Source organism: Tiliqua scincoides, chromosome 3 (assembly GCF_035046505.1).
Source record: "Tiliqua scincoides isolate rTilSci1 chromosome 3, rTilSci1.hap2, whole genome shotgun sequence".
NCBI lineage: Eukaryota > Metazoa > Chordata > Lepidosauria > Squamata > Scincidae > Tiliqua > Tiliqua scincoides.
This window is the reverse complement of record NC_089823.1, coordinates 209,083,208-209,104,848: the sequence shown is the minus strand read 5'-3', so window position 1 is coordinate 209,104,848 and position 21,641 is coordinate 209,083,208. Positions and strand designations below refer to the sequence as shown.

General features: G+C 43.5%; 1 protein-coding gene across 1 annotated transcript in view; it reads left to right on the top strand.

Moving 5' to 3' along the window:
• Positions 1-3,864, top strand: part of DNER (delta/notch like EGF repeat containing) — a 150,391-nt gene extending 146,527 nt beyond the window's left edge. The window contains exon 13 of the mRNA XM_066620820.1: positions 2,893-3,864. Coding sequence (XP_066476917.1) covers positions 2,893-3,001 — 109 coding nt within the window. The 3' untranslated portion in view covers positions 3,002-3,864. The remainder of the gene's footprint in view (positions 1-2,892) is intronic.
• Positions 3,865-21,641: the final 17,777 nt, after the last annotated feature.

Sequence of the window (21,641 nt, the reverse complement as noted above, 5' to 3'; positions counted from 1 at the left end):
GTTTGAATGCTCCTCATTACAAAACAATTCCATCCACATAGAAAACGTGCATGTTAGGAGGAAGGCCTGGCTGGAACCTTTCTGCCTGATTTTGTTTGCTAAATGCAAGGAATTGCGTGGATTTCCATCACATGCGTTCTGATGGTTAAACATGAGGTGCAGGATATCCATGATCAGACCTTCCAACACTTCAGTTTTATTTTAATGCAGCCCTGGATAAGGGGCAGTTTCATTTACATCATTTTCCCTAATCTAAATCCCTCCACCACTGCTATTAGGTGCCTGTATTTTTCCCCCCTTGTTTGGGGGACTAGTAGCAGTGGTGGCGCAATTTAGACCTCGAAATATAACTTTTGAAAAGGATCACGGAACTCACGATATATTTATTGTTGTAATTATCTGACAAGTTGCATAAAGAGTATGAGACAAAGAGCCTAATCTTATTCTTTTACCCCCCCCCCCACCATCGCAGTGATGCCAAACTGGCAAACGCTGCAACCGTGGTGAGGAGGGATTCAGCCAAGGAAGGGGATTGTAAAATCCCTTTACCTGCCCATAAACCTCCTGACCCACAATGGGTGTCTTCAGACGTCCACTGGCAAACTGAAAAATGGGGCGGGGAGGCTGCTGCTGGAAGGGACAAGATCCATCATGGGCCGCCTGCGATGTATCCTCCCCTCCCACAGCCTCCTCATCCCCAATACGCCTCCCTCCCCGCCCTGTTCCACCCCCTCCCCACCTTCATTCTGCCGCCCTGCCTCCTCCTCCTGCCTGCCCTGTCATCCTACTTCTTCTGGCAAGCAGGGATTCCCTTGCTGGCAGGGACAGGATGGTTCTGGCCTTCCTACTGGCACTCCCGACAGCGCACTGACTCGCATTGTGACAGAGCGCCTTTTGTGACAGGTGCTGGCTGCCTTACAGCAGTCAGCACTGTCGTAGGAGCCTTTCCACCGGGAGGTGGCGAGGTGAAGATTGGGCTGAAAGACTGATGTGAAGGATAAGATTTCTTTCTCATTTCTACTATATAAAGTTAAGGCATTACCTTGCTATTTTTAATGTGGTTTAAGAGTGCAAACATTTCCTGCTGTTTGCATAACAACTTGCTTTTCCCGATTAATTTTTTTTGTTTTATACTTTTTCTCACCCTCTACCAAAAGAGACAAAAATGTTGTGGTAATGGTCCACTTGCACATTCTTTTTCTGTTATTAAGGAACCATAATCTTTCCATACTGTTGTTCTGTTAGCTTTTTCTCTGACAAATGTCTCTCCTGGAATAGAGATGGATGGGTCCCTTTTAGGGAGAAGGGCGGGATATAAATAAAGTTTATTTTATTATTATTATTATTATGTGGTCCATCAGTAGATTACCGGCCAATTTCTGGTGGGCTACACAACATGATCTACTCTCTGGCATCCTTGTAAAGAACATGGGACTAGACAGATCAGGGTCTGGTCCGGGAAGATGCAGCTTATGTGAATCGGCAACAGTGTATAATGAGGACCAGTTAACAGAGATCACTGTATGTCCTAACTGTAAAGAAATTCTAAATAGACCCACTTTGTAAATTTCATAGACATTTGTGAACCTCAGGAATTATCATTTAAAAAAAAAAAAAGGCAGAAGATATAAGACTGAAGTCTGCTCACTCCTACATGAGGAACAGGCTGCCGCTTCCTGATCCTCCCAGATTAGATTGGATTCTGTTCCCCATTCCCTGGCAGATTAGTTTTCTGAGGACTATGCTGTAAGGGTCACACCAGAAAGGATATTAGATCAGTGATTGCATATTCCTACTTCCTGCTTGACTAATTAAATCATTGGATTATTGTGGCCAATAGAGAAATATTTAGCCATACTTGCAACACAGAAGCCTGAGCTGCTTTGGTTTATATTGTTCCCAAGTTGTTCTTTTTCCTTAGTATAGTAGCCTTTGGACCAGTTTATGCAATCAAACATTTTAAAGCCTTCCCCGAACCTTAATTCTTCAGGCTACTGATTTGGAATTACATGTTTGAAAATTTCCCCATTAAAAAAAAGAAATCAATGCACATAGAAGGCTACACTGAAATGCCGCTTTTGATGTGAAAGTTTTATACATACAGCAATTCAAGCCTACAACTCCCCACCACCACTTGTGACCTCAATTGATGCAATCCAGGAAAAAAAAAATACTAATTGAATCTGCTGTTTATATAAACTTACTCTTTAGGTAGCTTTAAAACACATTTAGGGTCGAATCCTATACTCGCTTAGTGCTGGCGCTGAATTCCAGTGTCAGATGTCATAAAAGTGCTGTAAAGCTTGTTTACTGCACCATGGGATGAGGGAGCACTGGCGCAGGGCCAACACCCAGCTGGTCCCAGCGATGCACAGCTGCTGGAGCAATGTAAGAGCATGCGGCAGTGGTGCAGGCTTTCAGGGTGGGAGAGGTGTAACGGGGCAGGGATAGGGTGGTGCAGGGGAGGAACTGGCCCAGGAGGGGGGTGCGACTGGTGGAGGCCTCCTTTGCTGGCTCCTATCCTCCATTTCAGGCTTTTCAGCCAGACGTGGAGGTTCTCAAGTCTTTGCTGACAAAATTGCCAGCGTGTGCTTCAGAAGCCCCGTTGCAGGGCCTGCACCCTTACTTGGGGGAAGTATATCCCCTGAGATGACCTCCAGCACCATTTTGGCGCTGCTGTTCCTCTGGGCGCTGCAGCCGTTAGGATTGGGCTGCCCATCTTAGAACATTTTTAACCAATACATGTTCATGTCATGAATATCCCTCACTTAATTTACAGTTGTTGTCTTTAGCAGTTGTTAATTTGACATAATGGTGACATTGCAACACTACTATCAACATTTATGAGTTGGCTTTTCCACTCACTCTTTTTCCTTCATCTTTTTGGACTAGGTTTGGAAAGAAATCTCGACCTGCAATGTACGATGCAACCCCAATTGCTTATGAAGATTACAGTCCTGATGACAAACCTTTGGTCACACTGATTAAAACAAAAGATTAGTAATTCACTTCAGAGTTTTTTGGGATTATTTTTCAAAAGGATGGGCTACTGAATTAATTCAAATATTTTTAAGATGAAGAAAGTGTAAGAAATTTACAATGTTAGCTGCTCCAGAATTTTCTGTAGATTATTTAAGAACAAATTTTCTGCAGCTTTTAGTTTGGGGGAAAATATTTTAAAACTGAATTTGTGAAGTTCATGGTTTACCTTTTAATGTACTTTCAGCTTTAGAAACTCTAACAATAGTATGTGGTTTTACCAAACTCAGATGAACTTTTGTGGTTGTTACAGAATGAATATGAAATGTTAAGCAATGACAAGTTTCTCTTTGACATAACAGTGCCAGCATTCTTAGTAGACTTAGGAAAAAAACGTAAAACTTGATATATCCATACTGAAAAATGAAGTCTGAAATGTCTGTGTTGTGAAAAGGAATCTAGTACAAATTATTCTCAACGGAATGAGTTAGCTTTCTCCCAATTTTGTGCATGGATAACTAATCATTATGTTCCAGAAAGTTGCTGAAACATACTCGAGTTGATGTTGGTCATTTTTGTAATAGTATTCAAGGTAGGCTTTATAAAAATAAGATATAATTGAAATGCCTATTAAGGCAAATAAAGAGGTTGATCTTGCTGCCTTGGAAGTGACTAGAATAATTTCTATTGATTTCATGGTGTTCAGGATTAAGCCTTTATATTGGATCTATATTTTTCTTTATAAAGTCAAGTTTTTTTTATAGTGCCAGTAAACAAAGCATATAATTTGAACTGTTTGTCTCTCAAATGTCGTCAATGAACAGTATTATTTTGTTTCAATATTGTGTATTTCTCATAGTGTATCTTATTTATACATGTGTGTATTTTCTGTGGCTCTATTTGATTGCTTATATGCTTCAAAATTCTTGCTTATTTCAAAGAATATTGAATAAATGTGATCAATTCAAAACAGTTGCTGATCGTGTTTTGCCTTCTCCTGACGTAAGAGACCCATACAGGAGTATACAATATACATATGTAATGAACTGTATGTATGCAGCACACAAGTTTTGGATTTGTATTGGACAGATCTGCGTTCAGGGATGAAGATCAATGGGTGACCCTGGAGCCAGTCACTGTTTCACATGAGGAGGTCCACAACTCAGTGGGTAGAGCACACACCTTGACACATTGCATGCAGAAGGCCTGCGTTCCTGTCTCTGGTATTTGTGATTGAAAGCATCTCAGGAAGCAAAGACAGAAAAGATGATGGTAAAGGCACCAGGTTAGATAAATCAATTACAGGCACTATTCTTGAAAAGCAGAGCATATCTCACAAACACGTAAACTTGCCAGCCCCACAGTCTTGCTGAGGTCTGTCTCTGGCTTGGGAGAGGCTCCCAGAGCCCCTTTGGAGAATGGAGTGTCCTACTCATCTGGAATGACCCACCCCAGGCAGGGCGTAAGGACTGTTTCCACCCCAGCACCTGTGAAGTGGACCAGACGCGAATCTCTGTAAATGGACGTGGCACTGGCTCCTGTGACGTAACAGGGGCCAGATGAGTGTAAAAATGTGAATAAACTGTTGGTGCAGACCCCTTTCTAAGCCTCTGCGACTTCTTCTAGGACAGGGTAGGTCCAGGCACCCCCAACTCTCCCCAGCAGTAACTTTTCTCCCTGAGCCCACCAAGCGGGGGTCTGCAATGGAGGCAACAGGTATGCAGCACACACCCCACTAGTACACTTGCATTGACTTGGGAGGGATGTAGGATTGGGCTGTCTGACAACCTAAGAACATGGAGTCAAGTCTGTCTCTGCAGTATTAGCAAGTATCATAAGACAGTTCCATGTGTATTCTGTCTTTTATGGATCGGTTTCCTGACACACCAGCTCCTGGGCAATAAATATTTCAGTAAAAGTCCAAATAGTCTCTTCTTAAGAGGTTTAGGGTCCAATTCTATCCAGTGCTGATGCAGACCACATTGCAGCCCCAAGGGAAAGGAACAAACATTCTTTTACCTTAAACCATTTCTGCCCAATGTTACCTATATGCAAAACTGGTTGGCAACCTTCAGTCTCGAAAGACTATGGTATCGCGCTCTGAAAGGTGGTTCTGGAACAGCGTCTAGTGTGGCTGAAAAGGCCGATTCGGGAGTGACAATCCCTTCCACACTGGGAGCAAGTGCAGTCTGTCCCTGGCCTGTCTCCCTGGCTATGGGCCTTCCTTCTTTGCCTCTTAGCCTCAGACTGTTGGCCAAGTGTCTCTTCAAACTGGGAAAGGCCATGCTGCACAGCCTGCCTCCAAGCGGGCCGCTCAGAGGCCAGGGTTTCCCACCTGTTGAGGTCCACTCCTAAGGCCTTCAGATCCCTCTTGCAGATGTCCTTGTATCGCAGCTGTGGTCTACCTGTAGGGCGCTTTCCTTGCACGAGTTCTCCATAGAGGAGATCCTTTGGGATCCGGCCATCATCCATTCTCACGACATGACCGAGCCAACGCAGGCGTCTCTGTTTCAGTAGTGCATACATGCTAGGGATTCCAGCACGTTCCAGGACTGTGTTGTTTGGAACTTTGTCCTGCCAGGTGATGCCGAGAATACGTCGGAGGCAGCGCATGTGGAAAGCATTCAGTTTCCTCTCCTGTTGTGAGTGAAGAGTCCATGACTCGCTGCAGTACAGAAGTGTACTCAGGACACAAGCTCTGTAGACCTGGATCTTGGTATGTTCCGTCAGCTTCTTGTTGGACCAGACTCTCTTTGTGAGTCTGGAAAACGTGGTAGCTGCTTTACCGATGCGTTTGTTTAGCTCGGTATCGAGAGAAAGAGTGTCGGAGATTGTTGAGCCAAGGTACACAAAGTCATGGACAACCTCCAGTTCATGCGCAGAGATTGTAATGCAGGGAGGTGAGTCCACATCCTGAACCATGACCTGTGTTTTCTTCAGGCTGATTGTCAGTCCAAAATCTTGGCAGGCCTTGCTAAAACGATCCATGAGCTGCTGGAGATCTTTGGCAGAGTGGGTAGTGATAGCTGCATCTATATGCGATAGGGGTAGTGATAGCTGCATCCCTATATGCAACAGGGACCAAATGTGTACACCTGTGGGCCAGGCAAAAATGGGTTAAGGAGGTCTCAGTGACTGCCCCACCACCACAGGATGCAGCACACACCCTGTTGTCACAGCTGCATCAGGGCTGCAAAGTTGAATAGGACAGGACCCTTAGTCAGGCACTTGGTTAAAGCCCACTGCGCAAAGCATCATTCTTGTGGTGCAATGTCCTGCTATGGCTGCTTGAAGTAAATTAATACTTAATTTATTTATTTAATTTATAAACTTAATAAAAGATGGAACTCTTCTTAGGTGGTTTCTAGGATGTGTCTTTCCAACGAATTATCTTTTCAAATCTGTACCTGATTCTAATCCATTGTCTAGCTAACTGAATCCATTCCCATTATCATAATCTGGACTGGTAACCCAAGAGGAGGAGGAAGCTGAACCTGTTTATACTTATACAGCAGCTCACACTGTTAATCTGAGACATACAGAATTATATTCACATTTACAGCCCAATCCTGAGCTGAGTGTGGGACTGCCACGGAGGTGAAATGGCTGCTGCAACATCCAACACTCCCTGAGCAGCCACCGTCATCTCCCTGGGAGAAGGGCACATTTGTCCCTTCCCCCCAAGTAAAGGAAGTAGCTTCACATGGGACTACTTGATACTATGGCAGCTCTGGAGCTGCCACAGAATTGGAGAGCTCTGTGTCGGACTGCACAGCCCAATACGTGACTCAGGATTCAGTGGAGCGGAGCGCCAGTGGTCTCACCCCCTCCCTCCTACCACCATGCCTCCTCCCTGCCTTCCTCCTGCCCTGGAACACCTCCTCCCCACCCTGACTCACCTCTCCACCGCTTGGTGATCCATGCGACCACTGGGCAGTGGAACGCAGGCCCACTGCATGAGCTGGTCAAATGTGAGCTTGCACTGGGCTACCTCTGGCAGTGGGCCCACCATAAGGCTCGCAAACATGCCTTACAGCACTTTTGCGACAGTGTGTACCGGCGGTAAGCTGGTGAGCACAGGATCAGGATCGGCCCTTAGTCACCAGTAAATCCTACTGTGTTTGATATGTTTATTCCCAGGAAAGTGTGTATAGGATTGCAGCCTAAATTAGGTGCTTGAGGAATAACAGGAAGAATGTTGAAGATGTCTTCAGATTCTTACTTCTATTTGCATAGAGTATACCACCAAAATTTAAAGCGGTGTGGGTAGAATGTATAACCTGACAAGCAATTAGAGTTTGGCATTTTCTGCGGTGCAGGGGGGGGGGAATATAGGATGAAATCTGGTTACATGTCTGTATTTAAGAAGTTAGAAGAGGTAGTCCAAACTCTATGCTCTGCTTTCCAAAAAAGGGCAGCAGTATTTCCTTTCTGATCTTAGCCAAAGATGATTGGAGAGTCCCTTTTGATGAGCTCAGACCCATTCATGGAAATGCCATTTCATCCACTTGGGTTTTTTGAGCCTGAAGGCAATGTGTGTCTTCTTAATTGTACATTTTTCTTGTCACAGCAGTAGCAGAATTCTTGATATCACAGCAGCCAGATAGCCTGCGAATTCTGTAGAACAAAAGCCCACTGAAATTCCATCCTGCCTTTCTTCTTTCTTGTTCCATTCAACTTGGATTCTGAAAATGATGTGTAAGATACAGACCTGAGAGTACTGAACAAGATACACCCCATGCAAAGCCACAGGAGCTCGCAATTCATGCTGCAATTGTAACTAGTGCTGCAGAGAATTTTCATACATTCACTCTTCACTGCAAAAGTTGCTGGGCTGCAGGCAAAAATATACACAAAAATCTCTGTAACTGTCCATGCCTTCACATATGCTTGCCATTCCAGTTTGCAACCATTGCTTTTGTTGTTCTACATAATTTTGTTTTTTGTACTTGAAAAAGCTGCTTTTTCTGTGTGATTTCGGTATGTGCATGACACCTTGATATCACACAGCCCTTTAGATTTGGCACTGTTTGATGGTAGCAGGAGAACAAGAGTTCAACTGCTATCATTCTAGAGAGAGAGAGAGGCACCCCTATTGTCTAGCAAATGGACCTACCTTTCCTGCAATATTATGCTGTTTTCATGACCTCCCAGTGCTGCTATTAACCAAATGCGGCTCTAGCTGCATGACTAGTGGAACAGAATAAGAACATAAGAACAGCCCCACTGGATCAGGCCATAGGTCCATCTAGTCCAGTTTCCTGTATCTCACAGTGGCCCAGGAATCTGCACTTGGATGAACATTTCAGGGAAATATCCTCTTTCAGATGTACATCTGGATTCTCACCCAAAGGCAGTTGTCTATCAGAGTGCATAACTGATCCACACTCTGCCCCAACTAGTTGTTAAAGCACAACTGAACTGGCGTGAGGGAGCTGTGGCCCAGTTGCCCTAGCAAAGTTGCCAGTTTTCCCTTCCCATGACACCTGCCCTGTCCTGAACAGTTTTGTACCTTTTTGCAAAGGGGTGCAAAAATTCACCAAAAAGGATCACGCTTTCCAGCAGGGGCAACCCAAGCTGATTTGCTGACTAAAATGGCAGCAATTCCACCAATGACCCTGCCAGTGCATGCACACACAGGCCAATATCCCCTGCTGCACACCAGTGTAGCTCCCCCATGCTAGCCAACATATGCACATACCCTGTGCCAGCACATAACCTCATCCTCCACCACCCCTGTGACTCAAAAAGTGCCAGGCTGGGAGTTCCCTGGAGCTGAATGTCTTGGCTCCCAGGATCCTCTTCACCTGGCCACTTCACAAGAAGTGAGGGGGGGGGGGCTCACTCGTCCTGGATATTTACCCTCTGTGCCTCTGAAATACTACTGTGACATGACTGGTCTTACTTGTTACCCAGTGACCCGATGATAAGCGTTAGTTTTTGCTAACGCTTTTACATAGTTGTTCCACTATGTAATGTTAAAATTAATGTCTTTAATGCCTTCTTTGATTTTTTTACCTGCTGCAGTACTTTGTACTTGATTATAAAGCTTTGTTAGCCACTTTGGGCATTTGCTTTGGCATGGGAAAGGCAGGATATAAATCTCTTAAATAAATAAATAAATAAATTCCTCTCAGTGCCACTTTAAGGTGAAAATCATTGCTCTGAAGTGGCAATTTGCCTTTGAAGTAGAACTTGTCTCAAAAAGCAATATCAGGGAGGCAATTTTCACCTTGAAACATTACAGAGAGAAAGAGCAGGCCTCCCCCTCTCAGTGCAGCTGGATCCCAACCAGAGTTGGGCCTTCCTATCAGCCAGCTATACCAACAAAAGTTGGAGGAGAAAGTAATATGGAAAAATCTGCGTGCCTGCTGATGCAACTGTCTGCATGCCACCAACATTTATAACAGCTTTTCAATGTTACTGCTTTCTGTCTGTAGGCAACAGGATGCAGTCAGCAAGCACTAATCCTGCCACAGAATCATCACCACTAAGATTTTTCCCCATATGCTGCAGCATTCCTAACTTTATTTATCCTTAGATGCTATTATTTATAATTCATTATACATTAAGATTTCAAATTACTTAAGTATTTATATGCAGTGCGTTAATTACTGTACCTTTGAGGTTGTGTGCCATAAAGTAGATGTAGCACATATGAGATATTAGATGGAAACTTCTTGCAGATAAGGAACAAGGTTGCAGACCAGCATTTTGGTCTTGTTTTCCCCATTTTGCACTCTAAATTTAAATGGCTGAATACTGAAATGGTGGTTAGCAAATATATCTTATCTGCTCAGCATGGTTCTTTCACATCCTCAAAGCAAGATAAGGCTGAATGATTAGAGAAAGACAAGGCTTAGATCAGATTTTGTTTTGTAAGGACTCATGAACTGTGCCATTTCTCAGCCCTGCCTCCATTTCTTTTCCACTGAAAAGCTGCCTGATACAGGGCACTGATATAAATGCTTTAGAAGGCTCTTACTTTTAACTATGTCCAAGGTTTAAATGTTGCTGGTGAGTTATGAGATGCAGGTTAGCTTCAAATCAAAATACCTTTCAGCTGTTGCGATTGCCTCACACTGTGATCTCTGCATGCTGCTGAATTTAAAAAAAGCTTCCTTGAAAATAGATTCTTTCAGATAGTAAATAATAGGAAGTTCTGATGCCAAGTTTTGGTGTATTGGCCCATCACAAATTACAGAACATACAATTAAAATCTCAACTGTTAAGGATAAAATGATCCCACATTGAGTAATGAATCATTACATCCACAATTAGACAGAAGAAACAGAGTCCACCATCCTAAAACCTGCTATCGATGTATTTAATTACATATCATTGGATCACTAATTCTTTATTCAAAAGCTGGATCTTTATTTTAAAAAAATCCAGCTTGGTTTGATTGCAACTAAAGCTTACTTCTGAGTAAACATGCATAGACTTACCCTATAAGTCTCACTGGAACAATTGGATTTAAAATGGCTACTATAATTAATTTGCTTGTATATAACCTTTGCACAGAGTTGAAATCTCATGTAGATTTTCCATAAGTATTTACTGGAAATAAATCACAGCACTTGTTTGGTTCTGTGTTTTTAGCTTTCTTACCCACACCCACTCCCTCCCCCCCCCCAGTTAATGGTTAATATCACTCCCCCCAGTATTGCTAAAGTGGTTGGATCCTAAATCAAATATTTCTGAAGGAAGAGAGGCTGCTCTGGTAGAGGCTTTCATTGGGTGGCATCTGTGAAGCACACAGGAGGGAAGTGGGGAAGGGGGGGTAAGTGACTGCTTTTGGTCTCACCTCTTCCACTCTCACAACCCAAGTTACTGCTGGACCATGAGGACTTTTTCAGACAAGCATGTGGGAAAACAGAATACAACCTGTATTTGTCTGTACCACAGCTGTACCACAGGTCTGTATTTGTGTAGTACCACAGCTCTACCCCATTGTCTCCAGTGGGATTTTTCTTCCAGGAAGCGTGCACAGGACCGCAGACTACTTATTTTTGCAGTTCCAGCCAACGTGACATTATGCTTAGGAAGGAAAGATCATAGGAAGAGAGAGCCAAATAATTGCCCTGTGGCATTCTTCAGTATAGTGAAATGGTTCCACCTGAATGGGTGCTCAGATGTAAACCCTGTTGGCACCGAGATGGGTCATTAAGGGATACCTGGTTACCATAGCAACTCAGCCTGTGAACATGGGAAATAAGAGAGAACAGGCACTGTTATTTTTCACAGCCCAAATGCACATGCTGCACAGAGTGGAATAGAAGACCAAGTGTTTCCAGGTGCTTGAGATACAGACCGTTGCATTAGTTTCACAAATCATTAGCTGCCTATGCTTCATGCCTGTAATGGGGAGTTTTCCATTCTAAACCCTCCTACCCAATTTAAATCTCACACTGAGCAGGTAAGAAAGAACTTGCCCAAGTGATTATAGTCTCATCTAAACTGAATCACATCAGCTGCAGATGCATGACATGTCACAGATCTGTAGCTCAGGCGGGGACCACACTAGTATACTGCTGCTTCATGTACAGAAATCAGTTAGGACCATAGCCAGACAACTTGTGGTGAGGGAGCCTAAGGACAGAATGGTTGGGATTGGAAATGAGTACAGAATAGCTGAACTACTCATGATGTTTATGGCATTACAAGAATATCAGGAAACAAGTAAACACATGTACTAAGCCCCATTGAATACAGTGGGACTTACTGCTGTGAAAATATGTGCCTAGTGATTGTCTCTTACCCCAGCAACTTTGCAACTGTCGGCCAGAACACTGGAAGGCGGAATTGGGCTTCCCTCCACTGTAAACTGCCCATTCATTCTTGCTCTCTGTTTCCTGTTCTTCAACCAGTTACCAATCCATGAAAGGACTTGCCAAGTACTGTATATAAAAAAAGAAATAGATTTCCATCATTTGTTGCATGTGAATTCATCTTTTACACAGGCATTCATCTCTTGTTGGTGTGCAGACTGTGGCTTAAGTGTACTTCAGATTCTTTTACAAGTGCATTGAATATATTTCTCTCTAGGTTTCTTTCCTCCTGCCATGTTGTCCTCTTATCTCTTCCCCTTCTCTCACTTCTCCACCTTAAACTCCTTGAAGAAGAGATCTTCTTCAGGAAGGAGAACATAGACTGGAACATAAACTGTGGCAAAAGAAATGTAAGAAGGTGATACTGGAGGCCAAGCGAGACTATGAGGAATGCATGGCCAGCAACATTAAGGGGAATAATAAAAGCTTCTTCAAATATGTTAGAAGCAGGAAACCCGCCAGAGAAGCGGTTGGCCCTCTGGATGGTGAGGGAGGGAAAGGGGAGATAAAAGGAGACTTAGAGATGGCAGAGAAATTAAATGAGTTCTTTGCATCTGCCTTCACGGCAGAAGAACTCGGGCAGATACCGCTGCCTGAACGGCCCCTCCTGACCGAGGAGTTAAGTCAGATAGAGGTTAAAAGAGAAGATGTTTCAGACCTCATTGATAAATTAAAGATCAATAAGTCACCGGGCCCTGATGGCATCCACCCAAGAGTTATTAAGGAATTGAAGAATGAAGTTGCAAACCTCTTGACTAAGGTATGCAACTTGTCCCTCAAAACGGCCACGGTGCCAGAAGATTGGAGGATAGCAAATGTCACGCCTATTTTTAAAAAGGGAAAGAGGGGGGACCCGGGAAACTATAGGCCAGTCAGCCTAACATCTATACCGGGTAAGATGGTGGAATGCCTCATCAAAGATAGGATCTCAAAACACATTGACGAACAGGCCTTGCTGAGGGAGAGTCAGCATGGCTTCTGTAAGGGTAAGTCTTGCCTCACAAACCTTATAGAATTCTTTGAAAAGGTCAACAGGCATGTGGATGCGGGAGAACCCATGGACATTATATATCTGGACTTTCAGAAGGCGTTTGACACGGTCCCTCACCAAAGACTACTGAAAAAACTCCACAGTCAGGGAATTAGAGGACAGGTCCTCTCATGGATTGAGAACTGGTTGGAGGCTAGGAAGCAGAGTGTGGGTGTTAATGGGCAATTTTCACAATGGAGAGAGGTGAAAAGCGGTGTGCCCCAAGGATCTGTCCTGGGACCAGTGCTTTTCAACCTCTTCATAAATGACCCGGAGACAGGGTTGAGCAGTGAAGTGGCTAAGTTTGCAGACGACACCAAACTTTTCCAAGTGATGAAGACCAGAAGTGATTGTGAGGAGCTCCAGAAGGATCTCTCCAGACTGGCAGAATGGGCAGCAAAATGGCAGATGCGCTTCAATGTCAGTAAGTGTAAAGTCATGCACATTGGGGCAAAAAATCAAAACTTCACATATAGGCTGATGGGTTCTGAGCTGTGTGTGACAGATCAGGAGAGAGATCTTGGGGTGGTGGTGGACAGGTCGATGAAAGTGTCGACCCAATGTGCGGCGGCAGTGAAGAAGGCCAATTCTATGCTTGGGATCATTAGGAAGGGTATTGAGAACAAAATGGCTAGTATTATAATGCCATTGTACAAATCTATGGTAAGGCCACACCTGGAGTATTGTGTCCAGTTCTGGTCGCCGCATCTCAAAAAAGACATAGTGGAAATGGAAAAGGTGCAAAAGAGAGCGACTAAGATGATTACGGGGCTGGGGCACCTTCCTTATGAGGAAAGGCTATGGCGTTTGGGCCTCTTCAGCCTAGAAAAGAGACGCCTGAGGGGGGCCATGATTGTGACATACAAAATTATGCAGGGGATGGACAGAGTGGATAGGGAGATGCTCTTTGCACTCTCACATAATACCAGAACCGGGGACATCCACTAAAATTGAGTGTTGGGCGGGTTAGGACAGACAAAAGAAAATATTTCTTTACTGAGCGTGTGGTTGGTCTGTGGAACTCCTTGCCACAGGATGTGGTGCTGGCGTCTAGCCTAGACGCCTTTAAAAGGGGATTGGACAAGTTTCTGGAGGAAAAATCCATTATGGAGTACAAGCCATGATGTGTATGTGCAACCTCCTGATTTTAGAAATGGGTTATGTCAGAATGCCAGATGCAAGGCAGGGCACCAGGATGAGGTCTCTTCTTATCTGGTGTGCTCCCTGGGGCATTTGGTGGGCCGCTGTGAGATACAGGAAGCTGGACTAGATGGGCCTATGGCCTGATCCAGTGGGGCTGTTCTTATGTTCTTATGTTATCTGCAGAGGGGGTGGGGGGAAGCATAACTCAGTGGAAGAGTATTTACTCTGCATGCAGAAGGTCCCCAAAGGTCAATCCCTCACATCTCCAGGTTAGGCAGATACAAAATTCTGTTTGAAATTCTGGAGAGTTACTGTCAATAATACTGGATGAATGGTTCACTCGATATAGCTTCACTCCTATGTTAATTCTGACCACATATAATACGTGGTCCACATATAATTCGTAATAGAGTTCTGTTCTTTATTAAACAATGGCAGTTACTTATAGGAGTGCAGCTGAAAAGTGTGGAGTATGATGAAGGATCTCTCCAGAAAGCCACTTCAAACAATGAATTACAGACTATGAGCACTCCTTATTATGAGGAAGTGGCTGGAAAACTAGAGCCCATGAACATGAAGTGAGAAGGAATAGGACAGAACATCTTATTGGCCGACAGTTTGTTTTATTTAAAGCACAGTTTTTCAAGCAAAACAAGATTCCCAAAAAAGTGTTCATGACTGCACCAAATTTGTTATGGACCAAAAATTAGTTTGAGACAACAGGAAACTGAGGTGGAGGGGAAAGTCTCATCTGCTGCCAAGGTCATCAGAGTCACAAATGAAATTCTGGGAACTGTCTCCCCCATTGTAGCTGGTTTTAAAATTCCTTCCTTTTCCTTTAGCTTATTGTTATAATAGCCAGCTTTTTAGGCTGGGTTGTTCTGGAGCCCCAAGTCCCTTGGACTACAAGCAAGGTCCACATGTCTTACTGAAGGAGTAGAATAATTAAATTATTCTAGGTTGAATACAGAGTAAAATGCTGCAACTTTGTATACAGGTGAATTTTCCCCACACATGTTAATCTCATTTTCCAGTTCAATGTTTTTGCTTTCACCTAAACACCGTCCTCTTTCAAATTATTTCTCTTGGGCAGCATTAGGACCTTTGATGGAATGGAAGCTGGAGTGTCAGTGGGAGCTCCTTCTTGAAACAAAAGGTGAGTTTCTCTTGTTCAGGAACCCTTTTATTTATTTTATTTGAGAAATTTATATCCTGCCTTTCCCATGCTGAAGCAATTGCCCATGGTGGTTTACAAAGCTCCATAAAAAAGTACAAAGTATAACAGGTAAGAAGAAAAACAAACAATGCATTAAAAACATTAATTTTAACATTAAACAGTGAAACATAAAAACAAAGCACTACCCAACACATATCATTGAGCCATTGGGGAACAAATTCAATATTTTGCATGAATGCAGCTGGTCTTCCATTCACAGAAGGAGCTTTCACTGACACAACAATGCACCAAAGACTTTGATGCTGCTCGCTTGTAGTAAGGGTCCCATTATATCCACATTTGCTCCACTAACCTAAGATACATTGACTGATTCAGGGCACAATCCTAACCAGGTCTACTCAGAAGTAAGTTCTATTTTGTTCAATGTGGCTTATTCTCAGGGAAGTGTGGTTAGGATTCCAGCCTCACATACTCAAGCCATCTGGTTTGTTTAATGAATTATTTGTCAAGGTGCCTATGATATAACCTAGGCTTGCAAATCTCTACATCAGTGTTTCTCAAACTGTGGGTTGGGACCCACAAGGTGGGTCACCTGGCCATTTTAGGTAGGTTCCCGTTCAATATTTTATTTTTAATATATTAAACTTGATGCTACCATGGTATGTGACTGCATTTGGGGAAATGTTACAGATCTGTACTTTTAAGAGGCTACTATGTATATACTTTTAACAATGATAGTAAATGGGACTTGCTCCTGAGGTAGTGTGGATAGGATTGCAGCCTAGGATTGTCAGAACTCTTCCTGCTTGATGATGTCACTTCCAGTCACAACATCACTTCCGGTGGGTCCTGAAAGATTCTCATTCTAAAAAGTGGGTTCAGGTGCTAAATGTTTGAGAACCACTGCTCTACATACTTACCTGGGAATAAGTCCTAGTTAAATCAATGTAGTTTAGATCTGAATAGATATGCATAGGAATGTGATGTTAGTCTTGGGCATATGTACTTACATCCAAATGTAGACTGGACCTGAAAAAAAGGACTGCAACTAACGCTACAACTTGAAACTTACTTGGATCTAAACCAGTGTTACTTCTAAGTAAAAAAGTTTAGGAGCATCAATGCAAAAGGGAGAATTGTTTTTGTTTGCAAATCTCTACTGTACGGAATAGAGCCTGCCCACCAATTATTATATTATTTTCAATTTTGTGGCCAAGTACGTATCTTATTTTTGGTGTAATCACTGATTTTGTATTATGTCTCACCTATCCTTTTCTAGATATTGCTTTACAATACAGCAAAATAACACAAGACAGTGACAACATCTGAAACCTACAGAACTTCTGAAGGTGTTGGTAAAGTCTGATTATTACAATACCAGTCTAGACAGCCATTCTCATCCTTTTTTTGGCTACAGCCCCTTAGGAGCTCTTTGCAGGTTCCAGGGTCTTCCTTTCAAATAAGGATACAACATGAACAGATAATCATATGGTGGTACAACCATAAAATGCTGAGGCTGGGGGGGGCATATGGTTTTCATTGAGAATGGCTGCTCTAGAAGACGGCCTTGCTGAGATCATTGCAACCATCTTTCCTTTGCAGATGTGAAAGACTTACAGCCCAATCCTATGCATTCTACTCAAAAGTAAGTCCCATTATAGTCAATGGAGCTTATTCCCAGGAAAGTGTGGCTAGGATTGTAGCCTTAGTAGTCTGTCTGACAAGGTGAAATTACTACACAGCTTCAGTGGAGAGTACCTGCACACTTCCATCAAGGTTGGTCCTCTGCAAAGCTATGAACCCCTGACGGTTATTATTCTTTGGACAACAGAAAAAGGAAAGAGGCCCTCCAACTGCTATGATACCAAAGAAATGGTTTTGAGGGTTTTCTCAAAAAACAAAACCAAAAAAGACAAATTAGTCACATATTATAAGCTTTAAACATGCTGTCAATCAGTAGAAACTGACTAAAGCAGTGGTACTCAAACTTTTCCAGCCAGTGGCTCCCTTGACCCCGTGGCTGTTGGCCATGACTCCCCATCATGTTCCTGAAGGCTGGAAGTGACATCATTAAACAGGAAGTGGCCAGAAATATTAACTATATTAAATATATTAAATATATTATTATATTTATTATATAATATTAAATATTAAATCTATATTAACTATATTAATATTAATTATATTAATCATATCATTAATTAAATGCAGATCTTAAAAATATATTATTAATACACAGCAATATACATGCTTTATAAATGATCAGCTGCTGATCACTGTTGGAGACAGGATGCTGGAGTAGGTAGATTTTGTCTGGTCCAGGAGGGCTCATTTTATTTAATTTTGTAAGCATACCAATAGAATTGTTTAATCAAATGAACTTTGTGAACAGCCAGTCTGACCAACATTACACACACACACCCCTGTGGACCCCAATCCAACTAGTCATTTCTCCCATTCTCCTTGGATAGGATTGAACCCTTTATTAATTTAATGAAATTAAGTTTTTCCAGCAGCTGGTGGGGAAAACAAAAATAGACCATGAAAATATATCAGAGCTGATCAGGGTTTGGTGAGGAAGCTGATTTGTCTCCTATACTAGGAGATGCACAGCTCAAGCCTATGCATGCCTACTCAGAAGTAAGTCCCATTAGAGTCAATGGGGCTTACTCCCAGGAAAGTGTGGATAGGATTGGGCCAGCAATCACTTCATCAATGGCTGATAAGTATTCCCTTCAAATAGCAAGATTCATCACTTTAAAAATACAGCCTCTCCTCTTCAGTCAAACAACAAGATTAATAAATCACTTTAAAAACAGTACCCTTTTTCTGCTCCTGGCCAAGTAAAGTGTGTGCTTGTCTCTCCCCTCCCCCTTTGCCAACTCCATGGAAACAACTTTAAGAGCCCTGCTGACTGGTAAAATAGGAAGCGTTTTATTTGGGGAGGGGAGGAAAGTGGGAAGGTTTGGAGATTGAAAGGGGGAAGTGGGAGGGGTTGAAAAGAGAGATTTCACTTTGATGAGAATCGATCCCAGGCTGGGAACTAGGAACCAACCAGACAAGGATCAGTGAGGGTTAAGGACTGCAAGCTGAGCATGCTCAGAAGAGGACAGGGCGGCAGCAGCCACTCTCGCAGCTGAGCAACCCCCCTTTCTTCTGCTTTAAAAAAAAGCAAAGGCTCAAAGGCTCGTATTCTGCCCAGGGGTGTGACTGTATCACTGCCAGAGGACATCCCTCGCCTCCCCTTTGAGTTCCTGGCGCTGCCCTAAAGATCCGTGCCTCACAGTTTGAATAACACCGGACTAAAGCATTTTTTTTTATTTCAAGTGAAATATCTTGCTTCTTTTTTTTTTTGGAATAAAAACTAAAAACCTAACTCTGCCCCCTGGAAAAAAAAATGTAAGAGAATTAGGGCCCAATCCTATCCAACTTTCTAGCACTGGTGAAGCTGTGTCAATGGGGTTAGCGCTGCATCCTGCTCTGGAGAGGAACTGTCATGGAGGCCTCCTTAATGTCATGGAATGCTTTTTTTCCTTATCTCAGTGCTGCATTGCAACTGTATCAGCACTGGAAAGTTGGATAGGATTGGGCCCTCAGTAATTAACAGAACAGTTGCCACAGTCAACTGATAGTTTCCTTGCCAAATTGCTGCCTAAATAAATGTATGGTCTGGGGGGAAAAAAATCTGAATTTGAGGCCCTGGGCTTAGTTCAGCACTATGAGGAAAACTGCCACATTATTCACCAGCAGATGTCTCTGTTACTCTCACCTACCAGAAGGGATTGTGTAATGAAGGAGAAAGAGTTTGTGTTGCAGCCTTGCAGATGGATATCAGAAAGCCAATTTATTCACTGGGCCTTTGTTCTTCTATCTGAAACATTTCTGAAAAAGAGGAGGCGGGGGGCAGATGTAGGTGATGCCTTCTGAAATTCTGAGATATAAATTCTGCTGACATCAAAGGTACTATTTTTACATACACATGCGTGAAATCATTAATTTAAAACAAAAAGCAACTCATTTATAAAACATACCCAATGTGTGCAACTCTTATGATTGCGCATTGCAAAAGTGGAGAAACCATTCTTGACATTTGTAGATGCTAGGAAAAAAAATTATGTCTATTCATAAAATAGAGTCAACACTTGAAAAGTTTTCACAAACTGCCCAAGGGGAATCTCTCCTCCCCTTTACATCACCCCAAATAACATAGATTTCAAAAGAAAAACTCACAAAGCAGGTATTACATAGTAGGAATAAAATATTTAAACTTGACACATACCCACACCAACAAACATGCTAAAAAAATATTGGGGAGTGTCATATCTGGACCAGGGCCTCTGAGAGGAATTTTATTAGGGAGGGACAAAGTTTCTTTTGGGCCCCTTCCCAAAGGGGGAGGAGTGAAACAGAGTGGGAGGACAGCATCTAGGGTGGGCAGAACAGAGGTGAAGAGGGGGTGAAACAAGATCCAAGGGGGAAACAAGGGGGGGGAAAGGTGGCAACAGCCAGAATAGACTTGGAACCCAGGTCTACCTGCCCAAGTCACATTGATACTGTAATATGGAAAACCAAATGCACTCCTGTCTCTCTAAAATCTTTTAAATATAGAAAAACATTGCAGAAGATTAGCATCATTGTATTTTGACTCACACTACACTAGAATGGAAAGTGTCCTATTTGTACCAAAACTTACTTCTGCAGCAGCTGTAGTCCTGCAGCTGTATCCCTGAATTCCTATACAGGTCCTGCCTTGTTATCCACTGGGGTTCCGTTCTGGAAACCCCTGTGGATTAAAAAAAAAAATCAGTGGATAACAAATCAGTGGAAAAATAACTTTAAAGACCCACTTCCGGGTTTCTTGCTCCTCTATTGTTGCCCCAGAATGCATGGGTATAGACCAGTGTTTCTCAAACCGTGGATCAGGACCCACAAGGTGGGTCATGAGCCAATTTCAGGTGGGTCCCCATTCATTTAATATTTTATTTTTAATATATTAGACTTGATGCTACCATGGTATGTGACTGTGTTTGGGAAAATGTTACAGACCTGTACTTTTAACAAGCTAATATGTATATTCTTTTAACAATGATAGTCAATGGGACTTACTCCTGGGTAAGTGTGGGTAGGATTGCAGCCTAGGATTGTTAAAAATTTTCCTGTCACTTCTGGTCATGACAACACTTCCAGTGGGAACTGACAGATTTTCATTCTAAAAAGTGGGTCCCAGTGATAAAAGTATGCGAACCACTGGTATAGACACTATACCACATCCAGCCACTAGATGGGGTGAACAATGGCATCTAATGGAATGAAATTATAATTCTTTAACAGCCCAATCCTGATCTGCCTGGAGCTCCCAGGCTCAGCAGCTCCGTGCAGAGCTCCCGCTGGATCCTGCGCCTCCCTGCTACTGCGGGAGGCACCTCGGGAGAACGGGATGTTTGTCCCCTTCCCCCAAGTAAGGGAAGCAGCCCTGCAATGGAGCTACTAACTTTATCGGTGACCAAAAGGTCGGCGCTAAAGTAAAGGCACTCGTGTAGGGTGCGCAGCCCTTCATGAGTGCCTTGGATCCTGCGGAGCTCAGCTCCACGGATCTGCCTCTCCCCTCCCCCTGACACACCTCCCCTATGCCCCCGGTCACGCCTTCCATCCCTGGAACGTCTCCCCCACGCCCCCAGCCATGCCCCCACCTCCCGTTCTGCAGCCCGGCAGTCCGGGAGACCACTGAGCTGTGGAACCCGGGTGACTGCTGCGTGCTAGCCCAGCGCCAGCTAGTGCTGGGCTAGCTCTGGTGGGAGCCCAGCGGTGAGCTCTGCAGCGCAAAGCCATGCTGCAGACCTCAGGATTGGGCTCTAACAGAGCAAAGGTAGGAAATTGGATTTTGGTGCTATTTTCCCTGTCAAAAGGCATTTAAAAGTGGAACTCGGTATCAGTGGTGAGTCAAATCAGTGGATACCGAGGTCCCACCTATACTGTACACACTCCTTCCTGGTAAGCAGATTCATGAGACAAAGAGCTACTGTAGCAGGCCAGTTTCCTGCCAGACTTGACACTATGTTAAGGAGCATTAAGTATGCATTCTTTGGCCTGGCACATATGGCTTGCAGCGGTTGCCACCGCCTCACACCCACAGTAGCAACACCAGCATCCCATGCAGGCAGTGAGTTCGGGTGAAATTAAAAAAATGTAAGATTCCAGGAAATTTCTGGGCCCCCCCCCCAACTTTGGCTCCTGGGCCCCTTTTTTGACCCTGGGCCTGGGTACAAATTATCCCCTTTTCCATGAGGGGTCTCATGGGCCCTGATCTGGAGACTGGGACTATTGAGGCAGGACTGGGGAGTCAATGATTTAAAATCTGGCCACATTGAGAGAGGAAGATGAAGCATACATAGCACAAACCCTGCATTGCGGAGCTGTGGTCAGTCGTGCGAGAAATGCTTAGAATATGGAAGGATCTGGATCGGAGACCTTGTTGGGACAA